General features: G+C 37.2%; 1 protein-coding gene across 10 annotated transcripts in view; it reads right to left on the bottom strand.

Annotated features, from left to right (window-relative positions):
• Nucleotides 1–17,931, bottom strand: part of unc13a (unc-13 homolog A (C. elegans)) — a 51,075-nt gene that overhangs the window by 15,526 nt on the left and 17,618 nt on the right. For all 10 annotated transcript variants that reach the window (XM_032571082.1, XM_032571076.1, XM_032571074.1 and 7 more), the window contains 26 exons: nucleotides 16,069–16,878; nucleotides 15,517–15,610; nucleotides 14,638–14,684; nucleotides 14,407–14,485; nucleotides 11,822–11,827; nucleotides 11,522–11,596; nucleotides 11,195–11,414; nucleotides 9,753–9,980; nucleotides 9,402–9,543; nucleotides 8,909–9,078; nucleotides 8,634–8,749; nucleotides 7,406–7,569; nucleotides 7,122–7,275; nucleotides 6,900–6,968; nucleotides 6,470–6,559; nucleotides 6,236–6,370; nucleotides 4,472–4,605; nucleotides 4,273–4,358; nucleotides 3,857–3,983; nucleotides 3,684–3,780; nucleotides 3,034–3,177; nucleotides 2,854–2,931; nucleotides 2,642–2,719; nucleotides 1,334–1,422; nucleotides 1,098–1,244; nucleotides 706–829 (listed from right to left, as the gene is read on the bottom strand). In XM_032571082.1, coding sequence (XP_032426973.1) covers nucleotides 706–829; nucleotides 1,098–1,244; nucleotides 1,334–1,422; nucleotides 2,642–2,719; nucleotides 2,854–2,931; nucleotides 3,034–3,177; nucleotides 3,684–3,780; nucleotides 3,857–3,983; nucleotides 4,273–4,358; nucleotides 4,472–4,605; nucleotides 6,236–6,370; nucleotides 6,470–6,559; nucleotides 6,900–6,968; nucleotides 7,122–7,275; nucleotides 7,406–7,569; nucleotides 8,634–8,749; nucleotides 8,909–9,078; nucleotides 9,402–9,543; nucleotides 9,753–9,980; nucleotides 11,195–11,414; nucleotides 11,522–11,596; nucleotides 11,822–11,827; nucleotides 14,407–14,485; nucleotides 14,638–14,684; nucleotides 15,517–15,610; nucleotides 16,069–16,878 — 3,703 coding nt within the window. The remainder of the gene's footprint in view (nucleotides 1–705; nucleotides 830–1,097; nucleotides 1,245–1,333; nucleotides 1,423–2,641; nucleotides 2,720–2,853; nucleotides 2,932–3,033; nucleotides 3,178–3,683; nucleotides 3,781–3,856; nucleotides 3,984–4,272; nucleotides 4,359–4,471; nucleotides 4,606–6,235; nucleotides 6,371–6,469; nucleotides 6,560–6,899; nucleotides 6,969–7,121; nucleotides 7,276–7,405; nucleotides 7,570–8,633; nucleotides 8,750–8,908; nucleotides 9,079–9,401; nucleotides 9,544–9,752; nucleotides 9,981–11,194; nucleotides 11,415–11,521; nucleotides 11,597–11,821; nucleotides 11,828–14,406; nucleotides 14,486–14,637; nucleotides 14,685–15,516; nucleotides 15,611–16,068; nucleotides 16,879–17,931) is intronic.

The following is a 17,931-nucleotide window of genomic DNA, read 5'->3' on the forward strand; positions in this document are numbered from 1 at the left end:
CAAATTTAAGCCAAACTATTGCAAACCACTCATAAAGCAGGATTCTCTCCAAATATTTGTAGGGTGACACTCTGGAGAGCAGCCATGAGCTGATGCTGAAATGATATGGTGCAATCCATTTTCCCTGAACTCTTTATTAAAACACCCGATCTTGGTTGCTCGAATGAACAAAGACACTGGTGGCAATGTTGAATACTCTGTGTATGGAAGGAGAAGAAGAGAGCTGGGTGGCATGTAAAAGCAAAGCAAAAGCAGTTTGATCTTTTGTATATATAGAACCCATCTTGAACAGCAACACACACGTTTCCTCTTTTGTTATCCACTTTCTCCCTTTTCATATAGTCCTTCCTTCAGCCTTTAGTGTGTGTAAGCACATGCTTTGGCATGTGTTATATATAATTCTTGCTTTACTAATTATTTCCTTTATGCTGTGATAAAAATCAAAAGATGGAAACTTTTCATTTTTGGTCATAGAAACATTCACTGTGACTTTAAGACATTAAAAATGTTACACAACACTGATATTAGCTGTTTGCAAAGATGGTCTGAATGCATGAGTATTTATTCACATTAGAAATATAAAGCACATATTGGTTTTTGCCTGCATGAAGTGTTTATTCGGTATAATAAACCCAGAGTTTCAGGTAATTAATATGCAGCTTTGTGTAATTCTCCCTGTGCACTCATACTTGTCTGAGCTCTCACCGTTTGGTCTGTGAGTGGAGGCAGAACGATGGTTTTCTCCATGGTGTTCATTACCAGCTTCCACAGCTCCTTCAACACACGTTTTAGGACAGTCTTCTCACAAATCTTAGCAAACAGAGAGAGGCTGGAAAAAAAGAGATAATGATAAATACTCGGACTCCGTCAACACAACATTTAAAAAAAAACATTGTTATGCTTCCAAGAACATCAGTATCTTGCAGCAGAGTGAATGGCTATATAATAACAATGGATTTCAAAATACATGGATGTCAGTAGAAACAGGAACAAATATGTTGAATAATTATGTGTCTGGATCACTTATTTATCTCCTCACTGCAGAACCTTAACTTTAATCCTTCTTTAGATTAGATGAAAATGCCGAACTGCCTTACTTGCTGTCCAGGAACTCCATGATTGGCTGCAAGACGTTGTCGGCGTCCTGGGCCACGCTGCTGGCGTTCCCTACATTCGACGTCCCTTTCACCTGAGCCAAGATGTCGCCCATCTGCTTCACATTTTCTTCAATGTGAGGCTGGAAACTATGGCGCAAAACAAAATGCAGCTTTACGTGAGATATGTCTGGCAGCAATCCATGTTGTGGTTCAAGTGAGTGTGGGTGAATTTCCACCTGACGGCAAAGACTCTGCTCAGATCATCCATGACATTGTTGAGCTTCACTTGCAGATCTTTCAGGATATCACTGGCCTCCACACACAGCTAAATCAGAAACACAAATTCACAAGTACAACTTTTATAATAGAAACAGTTCTAAGTGATCACTTACTAAAATGTTATTTTTGTTTTATTAGATAATAAAAAAAACATAACAAGGAAAGTAACTGGATAAATCAAAGAAATCTACATTTTAAATACATTTTATTTTTTTGTTTAATATTTTTTTGGTCAAAAGTGTTAAAATATTATAGCTGGTTCACATCTTTCAGGACTTTCTATACATTTTATTATCGTATTTATTATCATGTCTGCTGAATGTCTCCTTTATTTGCCTCAATAAAAACAGCATCGAGTCTGGCTCCAATGCTGATTCTAACTATTCATATAATAATCCCGTTAATTTTGTCTTACATTAAACATTTAAGCTTATATAACCAATAAAACTGTTGTAAAAAGATGTGAACATTCAGTGAGCTTCACTGCTCGAGTGTGAAGTTGTCCTTTAGTTTCCTTCGCAGTTTTATTTATGGACTCCACCATTATAGTTTAAGCAGTTAAAAGCTGGGTTTACTGTCACACTTGCAAATGCAATATTTTTTCTCCACTTTACTGGTGACAGTATAAGGTGTCTGGGCTGCATTTTATCATCTCAAGTTTAAAATCTAAAATACTTCGACTGATCAAACCTGAAATGTATAACGCTCCTCTGAACAGAGTCTTTAGAACATAATTTGGGACTAATTAAACCTTTATTCAGTTTTTTGAATATGAGAAAACTTTGATTATTATTATTATTTTTTTAAATCAGAACCATAGCAAAAGAGACAAGTATTATTCTGGACTAGTCCAACGATGGCCAACATCCAGATTATACAGACTCTATGTAGTTTGTGATTTCTTAAACTCAGTTTACAAAAATGTTAACTATGTTTCTATAAGTTTTCCCAAAAACAGCTAAAATCTCACCTCATGTTGTCTGTCAAGGGATCTGGATTGATAATAAATGCTAAATTTGACTGATGGGTTAGGTCTAGTATTACTTAACATAAAATTACAAATGGTATTTTAGCCCAACTAAAATAATTGTTTTACTAAACTTTGGAATGAGCTAACAGATTATAGCAAAATAAAGACTTTTTATAACAATTTAAACTTCACTCGAGCTAAGATGGTCATAAATGGAAACACAAAGGATCAAAAGTATTGAGTAAAGGTCCCTCTAGTGTGAAATAGTAGGTGCCCATGTGGCAGAGTTACTCACGTCTTTTCCACCCATGGCTTCAAACATTTTCTCCAACTGAACCCTCAGTTGTTGGATGTTGTTGATCAGAATGCAGGGCTGAAAATAAGAGTTTATATGTGTCTGAACTAAGATCTTTAAAGACAAATCTGTTCATTTGTGTTGGTAAAACAAACTGTTTTCCTATATAAAATAAAAATAAATACTTTATGCAGGCTCAATTAATCACTTACCACTTTCTCCATGGTAACATAGTTGGCAAACAACTTGGAAATGATATCAGCATAGGACAGAAGAACATTGCTGATGGTCTGCAAAATACACATAAAGAATGTTTAACTTTGTTTTTTTTTTTTTGCTTTGAAATTTGAAAGTGAGGAATGAGCTGCAAGAAACACCCGCGATCAATCTACCTTGGCAAATCGCTTCATGTAATGTCCTACGATCTGTGGATCTGGACACTCTAACTTTCTGATGATCTCAAAGCTCTGGTTGAGCTGGGAGAACACATCCACCACCGAACAAGAGAAGAGAGCATGTTCTGATGTGACCTGGAACTGCAGAGCAGAAAAACATGGGCTAAGAAAATTAAAAAGCATGAAAAATTTTAAATTATGAATTAGAGATTAATGAGTCTGCAGCAGGAAGAAAGTCAGCTAAAAAAATGTGGGGAAATGTAATCTTTGCCCAACTAAAACCATGTAGGCTGAGAAACAGGTGCTATATTAAACCGATCCTTTGATGTCTGTCACTGAGTGTCCAACTCCTGAGACCAAACAGTTCAACAGGCCGCCGGTAACAGGTGGGGGGACTGTCGGCCTCATTGTAATTGGCTGGTTAGCACCTGCTCTCTAATTGGATGGGGTGTCTCAGTGTGACCAAGGGGAGTCTGGGTAATGAGGTGAGGACAGCTTTCATGCACTCACAACTGTAGAATAAAGCCAGCAATGCCTTACTGCAACAGAATTTCTTCCCTGTTGCTTGAAGTAGAGAGGACAGGTTTTGGGGGAAGGCAGAAGGAAGATGAAGCTTTGAAAGATAATAAAAGAATCTGAAACCTTACCCCATCTTTTTTGTCTCTCTCCAAAGCCCCGTGTAAAAAGTCACGAGAGACTTCCTCATTTTCATCCAGCCACTGGATGACGAACGGCTCAAACCACCTGCAGAACCCAAACATGCTCACACATATTTGCGCCACATGTTGACTTTTGTTCTTACAAAAATGATGATACTTACGCAGGGTATTCAGGCACTCGGCTCTTGAAGAAGGGAAGGTCTTTGCAGTACTCGTTGTACAGCCATTTGACCTTAAAGTGCAGGTTCATGTAATCGGCACTCTTACACAAGCGGTTTTTCTCATGTTCTGAAAAAAGACAGAAAACATAAATCCATTCAGATGTCTTCCTTAACTTACAACAGTTCTGCAGCAAATTGACTTCTACTTCTGCTTTTCCTTTATTAAATGAAATCGTCATTCATCATCATTTGCATTTTTATGTACTCATGTTCAGCGTTAATACAGAAATTTGCCTGACGAACTGAAACTGGAAGACTAAGATAATTTCTGTAAAAATATTAAGTTCACTGTTCATATAAATATCTCTATATCAGGCCTTAACAGTTCACATACTGAAAATTTTATTTCAACTCACCTTCCATTGCATACTTCATGTCCTGAGCAAACAGATTCCACATTACTTCGGCACTTATTTTTCCAACGTTGAGCTCCTGGGGAAATCTTGATGGAGAAGAACAAAGAACATGAAACTCATCGAGTTAAAGAAACTACTCTAATGTTATGAAGCCGAAACTGATCTACCATTCGTTTGATAAAATTTTATTGATACATACTGGTTTAAGCAGGGAGTGTAAGAGTTTTTGTCCTCCTCAATGATGGAAACAATAAGTGTGATGAGTTTGGACCAGAAGTCCAGGTTCTTTATACTGGGTCCCTGCTCCTCAGGAGGCACAGCACCCTGCTTGGCCTGGAAGAAAGTATAGCAACTTTTATCACTGAAGTCAACAGTGTTGGCTCTCTGTTAACTTTAAAAATGTTTTACTAGTTAATATGACTGTTTCTCCCAAGTCATGCATAACTGCATATATTTTTGACATAAACACAGTCGCATTTTTTATGAGAGTACTCTTCATTTTGACCTATCCTGTATAGGCACTGCAAATCTTTTTCATGTATATTCATTTTCAGCTTGTCATTATAAATTGCCATTTAGAATTAGATAAGCTTCATTATTTTATGTGAGCTGCAAACTTAAGAGTCTTTCCTCTTTTGTCACAGTTGGACTCAGGTCACTTGCTTTATCAACTTTCTTGTTAACAAGAATAATTTTAGCAAAGTATTTCAAGAAGTACTTCTGATAATTTCTCAAATTACAAAATACATTTGTAGAAAAAGGGAGAAATAGAAGAATACAGTGTTGATCTTAAAAGTTGAAATGTTGTGTTAATCATATGTTGTAAATTAATTTAAAGAATATATTCAAAATACTTTTAAATAAAGTCCTATGAAGTTTGCATTGTAACAGCCTCTGTTACTGAAGAAGATAATCAGTAAGCCAAAGTATGTAAATGTCAACTTGAATTTTCCAAAAGTTAAAAGGGTTTGTGGAGAGAAGGGTCGAATTCTCCAGGGTTTGAAGTAGTTTAAGATGTGCGGTAAGAAAAAAAAGCTGCAGGGATAAAAAGGGAAAGAATTATCTTGCAGACATTTCCCGCAAAATGCTGCCACATCCCTGAGGATGAAATGTTTTATTCAAAGGGAAAAAATGCCTATTTGAAATTCAAAGGGGGGGCGATTTAATGAACGCTTGAAACAAGTTCTAGACATTCCTGTTGAAATTCGCTGTAGAAATTTTGGATTGAAGAGCCTGGCATATACAGACTGCAGAGATAACAAGAGCTCAGCACATATAAAAGGCATACACGCAGAGCAGTCACAGTGCTTTTAACACATCAAATAAGGACAGCTTAATTAGTGAGCAAAAATGGAGTCCCAACAAGGACAAATCCTTTTGTTCTTTTTTGCTACAAGGAAGTGCTGTTTTTAATGATCACCAAGTTAACTTTCCGAATGAGCTCCAGGTTATGTGATTCAGGGAGACTAAATAAAACTGAAGTGAACTATATTTGCTCGTATTTTGGCGCTATAAAAACTGTCCACATCCAGGGTGTGCAATTGTGATTCCCCAGGTCTGGTGCTTTTTACATTTTACATCTAGACCTGCGACAACATGCCCAATTCAAATAGTTCAATTATCTCCTCATTCTGACAAAAGGTTCTGCAGGAGCATGCTATTAACACATTTATTGAAATCAAAAGTGTTTGAGAAGGGAAACATTTACAACATGCAGGACATGCAGGAACAGATTAAATCTACTTCTTTCTCAATTTTAAAGCTGATAAAAGACAGTGAAAATTTATTTACTTAAATATATTACAGGGTAGAATTACGTGTCTTTGTCTCAAGTATAGCATGCTTGCCCTACACCAACATAGTAGCACATACACAATCAAAAGTTTTAGTAAATTTTATGATATGTCAGAGATTATATAAATCCTTTTAGGGAGTCAGTCAGTCCAGTGTTGTTGCCTCTTACTGGGTCTGTTTGGTACTCGCGGCTGTAGAGTTCGTGACAGTTATTAAAGATGTACTCGTAGGTGGAGTTGAGGCAGGCTTTCACACAATCCTTTACAACCTGACTGGCCCTGGGTGGGGACTGGAGCTCCTGAACCTGAAAACACAAACAAAACAATGCAGTCAAACCAGATGACCTATCTATTGACACGATGTCTGACCATGTTTCACAGTGAGACTTTGAAGGGGACCGCACCTTCATTCTGAAGAAGGTAATACTGGTGAGGAGGTCAACAGTGGATTTGAGATCCTGTAGTCTCTCAGGGCTGCTGGCCGGGAAGTTATTCTGCGGTCACAGGAGAAAAAAAACAACTCACACACACACACAAAAACACTAAACCTCAATGCGACATTTCACATTTGCCTTTATCTAGTGTGTCTATGTGCAAAATCCAGCCCTGTCACACAATTTTCACTGCCAGTGAGATCTCAGCTTGCTGTGTGGGTGGGCGGTGTTTCCTGGATGTGCATGTATACGTTTGAGAAGAAATGTCACTCTAAATAACAAAATGCCTCATGTTTTTAGTGTTTCTCCAAAAAGGGAGAGTAAAAATTGATGATGCAGAAGACATAATGAGAATTATGTGTGTGAGTGTGTACTTCCTGAAAAGAAAGAGCAATCTTACTCGATACATGGAGAGGTCTATCCTTAGAGAGTTGTGCAGCTGATCTAGAAGCTTGACAAATCGCTCTTTCTGTGGGTAAAACAAAACAGGATGAAAGACTTAAAGAATTTGAATGAGAAATTTATTCAAAAAGATATCCCCCACCCCCATGAGAATAGAAGAGCACATATTTATTCTATGAATAAAATATGTATGTAGCATATAGATATTTTAGTATCTCACTCCAAAGTTTGAAGCAGCAAATCGGTCAGAAGCAGAAACATTGTTGGTTGCCTGGGTGGTGTGGGCGTAGTAGGCGTTGATGTTGGCCAGCAGGGTGCTCATGACTGCAGGCACACCTGGGCACATGTACTTGGATGACAAGCAGGCAAAGTGACTGTAAATAAGAAATGAAACCATGAGCAAACACCGGATCTCAACGGCTTCAACACATTACTGCACAAAATCATAGTCTAGGTCCTCTTTATATGTATTGATATTTGGAGATTTTTAACTTAGAATCGTACGTCATGGCTTGGTAGATGGACTCCACTCCGTAACGCATGGCAAACTCGTCTACTATTTCTTGGGGAGTTTCCTCAAAATAAACTTTCCAAGCATCATCCCCTTTTGCATCAGGGATCTTCACCACACCATTATTCTGGATATCTGTTACATAATGAAAGAGATTCTACAGAAAAGAAATACAGAAACAAAGTAAAGTGAGAGAGGTTGAAGGAGAAGAACATGAAGAAACAAAGATGAACATGGGAAATATACAGTACAGAGGTTTGAAATGAATGAAAAGTAATTCAATAATTTTTTCACATCTCAGTGGTTTACTGAGGCGTAATCAGGTTTCATACACTGTATAGGTAGCATAGAGCAAGCTCTCAGTCCTTTATGTCTGTTGGTTATAATGTATGAAGTACCATGAAACTACATTAAGAGGCCAGAAGAAGCTGCTGTGCAGACCATAAATGTTAAACCACTGAAACACACTCAGGGTGAGTTTATGAGAACTTATCTGAAGCAATAAGTATGATCATATGTCATTTAAGGTTCACCTAATAAGATCTGCTGAGTAATGAGCCGAGCAATGACTCCACTGAAATCTGAGATTCATCTACAATCAATGAAGGTGATTTTTTCTTCTGCACAGAGTCAGAACATAAAAGTGTCTGTCTTCGCTTTGTAGGACAGGGACTAGTTTCTTTAGAGTAAAGAATACTCCATGGGATATTAATCTGGAAAGGACCATTGCCACATTATTGCTCTTATTGTAGTCACAGGTTCCTAATCATATTTCAAATTGTTTTAAACTTTATAACTGCTCTCACTGGCAATGTCTAAGTTTGGGTATCATCTTGTAACCTTATTCTGACTAACAAAGATCAGCATATGTGAGTCTATCCTGAAGAGCATGTTCTGCTGTCTTTCCCATTTTGAAGGGTTGCTAAAACTAATGTGCCTTGATATAATCTCTGGAAAACAAAAAGACAAGCACATAAACTTAAAAAAGAAAAGTATAAATTAAAAAATTATTCACTTGTATTTATTTTACAGGAATTGTTGAAGGTACCATTGCACTTTAAACCAGTGTGATACTGGTGATTTTGTTTAAACAAATTTAACAGTTTTTCTCCCCTACTGAATAAATTTTCTCAATGTAAAGATTGGGTTTTTCTTAAATTTTCAGTGTGAAATTATGCTGCAGCAATAAAGAAGTTGGGCTTTTTTAAAGATAAACATTACCTCATGCAGACAGGTGTACTGTACGTGATATGGAGCGACTGTCTCTTCTCCTTTAATTTCCACATTAATGCGCATTCGAATAGCCCCAGACACGGCTGATTTGTCCGTACGTTTGTCTGTGAAGTGTGCAAAACAGAAAGACCATCACTCAACTTCATCCTGAAATTTCTACAATTGTAACAATTAGGCGACCCTTGCAGCTTCTGCATGGCAAGATAACCCAGAAGCTGTGAAATCATTGCACTTTAAACAAGCAGGAACAAAAAAGAGCATACCAAGATTATACCAGACGTCCATCTCTCCACTCAGAGTGCGGACTTCAATGATAGTTTGACCGAGGAAGTCGTCCGACTCTCGCTTGAACTTTTGCTTCACCCGAGACTTAATATCATCGTCTTCATCCCACACTCGCACCTTGATGCGGTCTGAGGAGTTGTGACATTCACTAGAAATGTGGAACAAGAGATTAAGCCACATGCATCAACAGCAGTGGCCATTTTACTGATATCGTGACTCATGCCGGATGACTTCCAAAGAAAAAATAAGACTAAAATAAACTTGAGATGGTTAAACCTGATTGATGCTGGAATTAATAGAGACATTTATTTGGCAAAAAAATATAATATGCAAGTTACATGAAAGATATAATGTTGCTGCCTTTTGCAGATTTTAAATTTTAACTGCGACTTTGTATGATCTACCACTAAATACTTTCTGCTGAAGCAACTATACAGTCTCAACCTGTCTAGTGAAATTTTTATGACTCACAAATTAAATGTTTCCTCCCAGACAGGGTTGAGGTTGCCATAGATAGTTTTGGTCCTCTTCTTGGTCTTCCCCACCTGGACAGTGACATAGGGATCACTGGAACCAGTTTTATCCTTTGCTTGGAGACCCTGAGCACACAACACTGAACAAAAGAGAAGAAACAATGCACTGTAACTGTGTGTGTACTTGGGTGTAAACAGTTGCCTCATACTAAAACATAAGCGCCACCTGTGTTCCTGGCACAAGGACGACTATTTTTACAGTCCAACACAGCTGTCATCTCCTTTGACAGTGATGCTGACCATATTGGCCAGCTCCGTTCAAGGTGCGCTGAAAACGCCTTCCCCTCACCTGTGATGCAGATCTTGGCTGACCATTTGGAGGTGCCGTCGAGCACACTCTGCTTGATCTGCTTCATTTGAGTGACATGGGTGGACTTGATGACAGCAAACACTTCCTGGATGAGTTCAAAGATCTCTGGTTTGTTCCTCTCACGGATCTTCATGCGGTCTTTAAGAACCATGATGATGTTCTGGGTTCTGTCCTCTGCACCATGCTTGGAGCTCTTCTCTGCAGCTCCTGGTTGCAAAGACAGTCAAAATGTTATATCAGGAAAGGGATTAGAAATCATAAATGAAATTAACTTGATTTCAAATAAAATATATTGACAAATCGGACAATAAATAAATGACAGCATGAGCAAAAGTTCATTATTCAAAAGCAACGTTTTCCATATCTAGGAAATTCATTTTCAATCGATTTTAATTCGTCAAAGTGAGAAGTTTATGTGCGCAAATGAAAAAAACTATGATCTATTTCATGAATCAAAACCAAACGGAGCTCTAAGCAATAAAAAGCTGAGCTAAAAACTGATGAAAAGCAGAGAGCTAAATGACAAGGAAAGACAAACTGCTTTTAATATCTTTCACACAAAAAAGGAAAGAGAAAAGGAGGACTCTATGTTTCGCTTTGATTATTGAACATAAGAAGAAATAAGTAAACTGAATGGTTTTTCTGTTAATAAATAGAAAACATTTATACAGTAAAACAAGTTACACACAAATCTTTCACTGAACACACAATCTCTTCAGTAAAAAGATTAGATTTAGGGTACTATTCATTTTGAAAAAAAAGAAGAAAATCTCACGGAAAAGTCAAATGTCACACATATCAGTGGAATGAATGCCGTATTATTTTGGGCTTTTAAAGAAGCCTCTTCTCTGTCTAATTTATGGATGTATCCTCAAATATTACCTACATCATCATTAATTGACAAGTTGCAGGGTATTTGTCCAATCTTTCTTAATGAACATGAACTTATTTAAGCTAAATTAAGACATGGTGGCTTAAAGGGAATCTAAAAGCATTCTGACAGAAACCACAAGGTGTTTGGAGACATATTTTATAAGTTCTCTGGTTCTAACAAGAATCAAATTACATAAACAGAAACCAAAAAAAGTAAATAATTTTTTAAGAGATAACAGTGTGGGTCTTTGCGACATGGGTTTTAAAACATGGCCAGGAATAACTATGTTTAGTACGTGTGATACTTTAAGCACAACACAAATAGTCATGAATAAAATAGAAAACAAAACAAAACCAAACAGTGTAGATGTCAGTTTCAGTGAGAAAATGTTTTGATTAAAACTCACCCATGAGCTAATACATGGCACATGGGTGCCTATACTATCTGTCTTTATTCATTATGACAGTTTCAGTCTTGTTAGGTTATTTCTGTTCACTTGCGTTAAACCATCATGTCACGCACAGTTTCTTCCTAACACTTCTCTTACTTTGTAGACAGTCAGCATTGAGCAGGTCCTGGCACTTCTCATGGCATTTGACTCCACACTCAGTGCAGCGCATGCCTTGGCGAGCAATACCCCACAGCAGTCCTTCACACTCGTAGCAGTAAGTTGGAGTGGTGGCTGTCCACACCTCGAAATTGTGTGGGGTGGTGCAAGAGATCGGGTAAATGAGCGCCTGAAGGGTCTTCTTGTAGACATGACTCTTCTACAGAATGAGCAGAAAAGATTTGCTAAGAGTTTGGCTTTGATGCTCCACACTCAGAGTGAGTTACTTTCATTAAAGTGTGTTATTTGAATTAACTGAAAACAAACCAGTTCTTCGTTATGCAGGGTGCTGGACGTTAAGGCTGAGGTAATGCCAGCCTTCCTAGAGTTCTGGACCAAAGACTGAGTAAATAAGCAGAATTCAAATTAATAACTATGCTATATATAACATAACATATATGCTATACTCTTTATCTTATGCAGATCTGTAAGCCTAAAAAACAAAATGTAATATCAGTACAACTTCATATTATTTCTTTAATAGAACGTGTTAAGTCGAATGATAACACAAACACACACTTTTACAGACTAATTAATTAAAATATTTTAATATGAAATAATACTCACCATTGCCTTTGGTTTAGGAAAAGAAGAGAAGGAAATATTTAACATTAGACACAGCAGGAAAAACTGATTTATTCAGACAGTGATAAAATACCTTACTATAACCAAAACCATAGCCTTAGTATTAGTGTTAATGCTAGTGGAGGAATGTGATTAATCACACTTTATCAAATAGCAAAATTTGATAAAGTTTTTCAGTTTTGATAAATTTAGGTGGTTGAATCAATGAAGACATACAATGTATAATGATAATGTATATTTACCTTGATTTAGTGGAAACTGGGTAATGTGTTGTTTTTTATGGTGATATGTATTCAACCGGTTATTGAATAAATATCAATACCCAGTATTGATATACCGGGTATCTGTATCTGAATATACAGGTATACAGATATCTGTACGTATATCTAGATATACAGATATCTGAATATACAGGTATACAGATATCTGTATATCTGGATATACAGATATCAAGATCTGTATATATTGATACAGATCAAGATATAATTACATTCAAAATGTCTGCAAGTAAGCCAACAACTAGGTATGACATACTCTTCCAAGTTTTTTTTTTTACTAATTTAAACAAAAGTTAAAATATAAGAATTGTTATCTTCTTATTTAAGCAAATGAATAGTCCTAGCTCCAGTTTAATGTATTCAAATCAAGCAACAAAACAAACCAAGATGCAGCTCTGGTTACATGTGGAGATCCATAAGTCAGGGGACTCTTGAGGAAGCTGCTCTTGCAACCACAGCTGTTATTTGATAGCTGAATGTAATAATATTTGCTGCTTATTCAGGCAGCACTCGTCCATCTCCAATTAATTACAGGAATCACTTTCACAAAACAAAGGACTGTGTGTGTGTTTGTGTGAGACCATTGGGGGAGCATAACGCAGGTGTGCCAGCCTACGTCTGCTTGTATCTGAGAGTGCTGAATGTTATTAATAATTAAGAAAGTCACTGTTCCATGGAAAGGGAATAAAAACTGCACAATAAGCTTATTGTGGCAATTAATTTGTGCAGTACCTCACAAAGGTTTTCAAACCTCTTTGAATTTTTCATATCTTGTCATGTTACTGTTAGAAAAATTATCCTCCTGTTCATTTACTCATGAGTTTATTTTACAAGTTATGTTTTCATATTATTCTTTTCATATTATTCTTTTTATATTATTACTCTCATATTATTCTTCTTTTTATATTTTTACTTAACTTTTCTTTCTTTTGTAGTATATTATTAACTTTGTTTAGGATGTTTGCTTGGAAGCTAAAAACGTTAAACATTCATGTGTTATTAGTTCCATATGTAACTGATTAGTTGTGGTCAGCCACATGCCCTTATAAGGGCATGTCCATAGGAGGTTTCAGAATGTAAAGACGGTTGGTCAATTCTCTGTGTGACTGTGTGAAGAAGCCCAACCTCCTTTTTCTATACAATAAAGAGAAATGCAAAGAAAGAACTGGCAGAATTGAGTCCAGACAGTGTTTGACAGCGATTCGTCGCGTCTGTTCTCAATTCTCCTATTCTGCAGAAAAGAAATTAAAAGAAACCTAATCTCTGTCTCTGGCTGATTCTTTGCAGGTTATGACAAAATAAACCTATCAGTTACCATGAGAAACTTGAGTGTACTTTATCTGGATTTAATGTAATAGGCAAACATAAAGTAGCATATAATTGCTAAATACAAGGAAAATGATCAGTGGTTTTAAAAATTAGAAAAGTGTATTCTATGTGTTCATTCAGTCCTCTATATTCTGGCGGCCACAAAACATTACAGTGCAACCAAATGCCTAATTTGTAAATAAGAGTTCACTAAAGCACCTGCTTTTTTGGCATTTATTTGTGGAAAAAAAAGTTTACATGTATGCATCATTTTGAATCCAATTTACAATTAAAATTACATCTACGATGTAAAAAACTAAAAATACTAAAAATTTATGATAAAGGGTAAAAAAAAATAAAAATTTAGAGTGTGAATATTTTTGTAAGACATTCAGGTTTCTGTCAGTACTCTTTTCACAAAGCAAGTTAAAAATGTTAAAATCAGAGACAGAATTAGATGAAAAGATTCAAGCCATTTCCAAGCCCTAAGCAAAACATATACTCACTTTATTTCTTGAAATGTACATAAAGAGCAAGGTATGGAAATAAAATCCCACCAATCTATCACTCCGTTCTTATATAGATCTAACGTGCTTTAAAAATGGCTGTGCAATAGATTTACAAAGAAACATATCTCAGAAAAGGATTTATGTTGAATGGTTACAGTCATATTAGCAGTGAGGTAGTGTCATGTGTAATCATATTTATCTAAAACTAGACAAGCAGTAAGAGACAACTGTCTTGATGGCATACTCCCAATCCTTGCAGCTCAACTGATCAGACTCTAGTCAACAGAAAATGTGCTTCATACTATTAAAATAAGTGAACTGCAGGGGGTTAAAATACATACAGGAAGGGAAGGAGTTGACGAATACATAATGGGAATAAAAATAAGAGAGGGAGAGAGAGAAAGAGAGATGGGCTGGGGAGATGTGAGACACTTAGTCAAAAGACAGAAATGAGATTAGAGCAGAAACTAACCAGATCTCTGACCAGAGGCATTGCTTTCCTTTTTCTAAGGTCTGGCATGCTGTCAATGCTGTACAGAGCACCACCCATGCTGGAAAAAGAGACACACCATATATCAGCTTCATATCAAATAACAGCTGTCAAAAATCTGGACACAACAAATCAATTACACAACTGACTTGCCCTTTGTTTGACAAGTTATAGATTTTCAGCCATAATGTTGTCAGCTTCATAGTTACTTACCCTGCAGACAAAAGCAATGAGGCAATCCCAACATGCTCTCCTCGTGCCTGTGGAGAAAGATGAATTAAAAAACGCAAAGAAGACACAATGCTTGAAAAACATTTAAAACCTACAGAAAAATGTAAATGTTTTCCCATTGTTAACAAATAAATAGGAGAGAAGTTTTTCTTCAGACAGATAGAAATAGCTAAATTGTGGGTTTAAGTAATTATACCTCATACACAAGACGAAAAATAAAGTGTTTCAGACAGATAACTACTCATGTAATCATTCCTACATTTCAATGTGCTCCACAAATGATAACCACGTTCTTTGTCTTGTTACTTCTTCAAAAATAATAACAGACCTTGATCATCATCATATTAATGCACAGAAAAAGGTCTGCCTAAGATGCGTCCTGATTCCAGTTTTACAGGTTTGCAGGAGCTTATCATTATCATCCTAAATATCTGTGAGTGCTATGAGAGGAACACACGAGAAGACGTATATGGCTACACCCACCTGAGAGTCTTCTCCAGCCATGGGTAATCAGAACGGGCTACATGCAAATCGCTACTAGGATGGCAAACAACTGAAAAGAAAATAATGAAATGGCAAAAACAATATAAGGGGAAAACAGAGACTAGGCTAACACAACACAGAAGATTGCAAAGGATAAAAAACTGTGAAAAATAGATGGGCAAAAAATCAGTAAACATGTAAAATAGAACACTTTAACATGCAGGGACTGATACAACATATAGTGATCAAATAATTGAGTATTAAAGCACAGAAGCAACAGGTTAAACATAGAGCAAAAAAAGAAACTTCATAGACATTAACCTGGCAGATGTGCAAGCAGACACAACAATGCTACACTGAAACATGTGCAGTTTGTACCTCTTGTAGCTGCAGTCGCACTCTACTGAAAAGGCGAAGCCAGTTAGCTTTGGCTCTAGCAGGACCTGGCTCCATGATTTCTCTCTTTGGGAAGCTGAATTAAGGATTGAAAACAAATACAGTAGAATAATTTAGACCATCACACGTAATGATAGCTAATAATATGGAAGTTAAACGTGAATCAGAAAGTGTTTAACACAAGGGATTTACAGATTTGGTCAGACATTGACATCAACTCAAAGATTTATGTTCACTTTCTTTAAACGCAACACAGGGACAAATTATGTATACATACTTTTCTTGGAATTTCATATGTATACAAACCCAAATACATGTGTACAGGTCCACTTAAAAGTCTCTTAGTAAGATGCATCTCAAGCGAGCTTCTGGATTAATTCTAGCTGGATATGCGACCCCTCTCCAAACCAGAAATATTACTCATAGATATTGTATTTTTACTGTTTTCAGTGGATTTGAACCAAAAAACAATGACACTTTAAGAAAGCTTATACATTTTGAGTCTCCAATGAGATTAGTATAGAAAGACTTTACCTTGGAACAGGAGCTTCTTCTGTTTTCTCCTCAGGAGCAGGCTGCCCAGTTTCTGCTGCTGGGGGCTGATCAAGAGGATAAACATCCTCCAGAGGGGTTTCAGCTTTGGGCTCTGGCTCCAGGGGCTTGGTGTCCTGAGGTGGAACCTGGGTTGGGATGGTTGGGGTGGATGTTGTGACAGACATCTGTTGCTGTGATGAAGCAAAGGAAGGCTTGATGGAATCTGTAGCATCAGAGGGCAACACGCTGTCCTGTGAGACTGGAGGTAGTTCAAGAGCTGCACTGGGCGACTGGGTCTGATCCTGGGCAAGCCTCTGCTGATGCAAAGATGCTTGCTTCTCCAAAGGTGGCCTGGAGGAAGACAGGCCATCAGATGGTGGCATCAAGGTGGATGCAGAGCCTGATGGCACTGACGGAGTGTAGGTCGGCTCCTTGTCTTGGCTTTGTTTATCACCCAGTGGATACATGTCTTCATCTCTGTAGTGCATCTCTTCCTCATCTTGATAGTTATACTGCCCTTCCTCTGCGTAAATGTCACCTTCCTCTTCATCATACAGTGCACCCTCTTCCCCTCCATCTTTGAGATAGCCTCCCTCGTCACTGTAGACCCCTTGGTGGTCCTCCCCATCCCAGCCCGGGGAGTCTTCTTTGCCGTAGCTGACGGAGGAATGGCAGGAGTGGTACGAGTCGTTTTCATCGTAGAACTCTGAACCTTGAAAGCTTTCACCGTCCTCTGGAGGAAACTCCTCGCTAAGCTGAGAGCTTCCTCTGCTCAGCTCCGCTGATGAGGCATAGCGGCTGTCTGTGGGACTGACATGAGGGGGAGATAAAGACGTGTTAGATACATACAACCCACACAGATTTGAAATATAAATGACAGGGGATCCCCACAGCTGTGTGATTAGTTAGGTTGTCACAGTTAAGGAGCTTGTGCTGAGGCCAGGGAGGGAGACAGCTAATCAAAGACTAATGTAGCTTACAAACATATTAATACCCCTTTTAATTTTTTTCACATTTTTTTACGTTGCAACCACAAATTTCACTTCATTTTCTTGGAATTTCATGAGACAAGCCAACACAAAATAGTGCATACTTGTGAAGAGGAAGAAGGAAAATGACTGAATGGAGTAAGGCAAAGTTAGTGAACACGTTCGTGGGAGCCCACAAACTAGCTAAACTTAGCAGTTAAGCTAACCTTAGCATTTTATCTAATTTTAGCATATACACAGCTTTTTGCACACTACATGGTGTAAGTCAATGTTAGTAAAATGTTAGTAATAAATAAAAGCTAAACTTAACCTACTGAATAAAGTAGGTTGGCCACTGTACTGAATAATCCTCACCTGGTTGTTAGATTTTTATTTTAAAAAAACATGTTTGAATTTCCTCTCAAATCACAGTTATGCATGTCTATTACATAAAATCTTGACAATATACTTTGAAGTTTAAGGCTGCAACCAGACAAAATGTGAGTTCAAGGGGTGTGAATAATTTTGCACTGTAATTCCAACCAAATGTTTTTGATTAGTTAGGCATCTTTTTCATAGCAAGATGCTTGTTTTAGTAGAGAGAAATGGAAGTTTTCAAGAGACGCTAATTCAAACATAAATTAAAGCAGAAAAAAAAATCTTCATACCAACCCAAAATTGAATATAAAACGATAAAAACACACCTCTCCAAACTGAGGAGGAAAAAGCAATAAACTTAGATCATTTATTTGTCTTTTGCAGATAAATATGTGAAAAACACGTATTTACAAAAATGGCTATTACTCACTGGGACAGCCCGTGAGTCAGAGAGAGTTTGCAGAAACACAGGAAAACATCTTCTTAACCACACTGCAACAAACACTCACACTTCACT

This window comes from Xiphophorus hellerii, chromosome 9 (assembly GCF_003331165.1).
Source record: "Xiphophorus hellerii strain 12219 chromosome 9, Xiphophorus_hellerii-4.1, whole genome shotgun sequence".
NCBI lineage: Eukaryota > Metazoa > Chordata > Actinopteri > Cyprinodontiformes > Poeciliidae > Xiphophorus > Xiphophorus hellerii.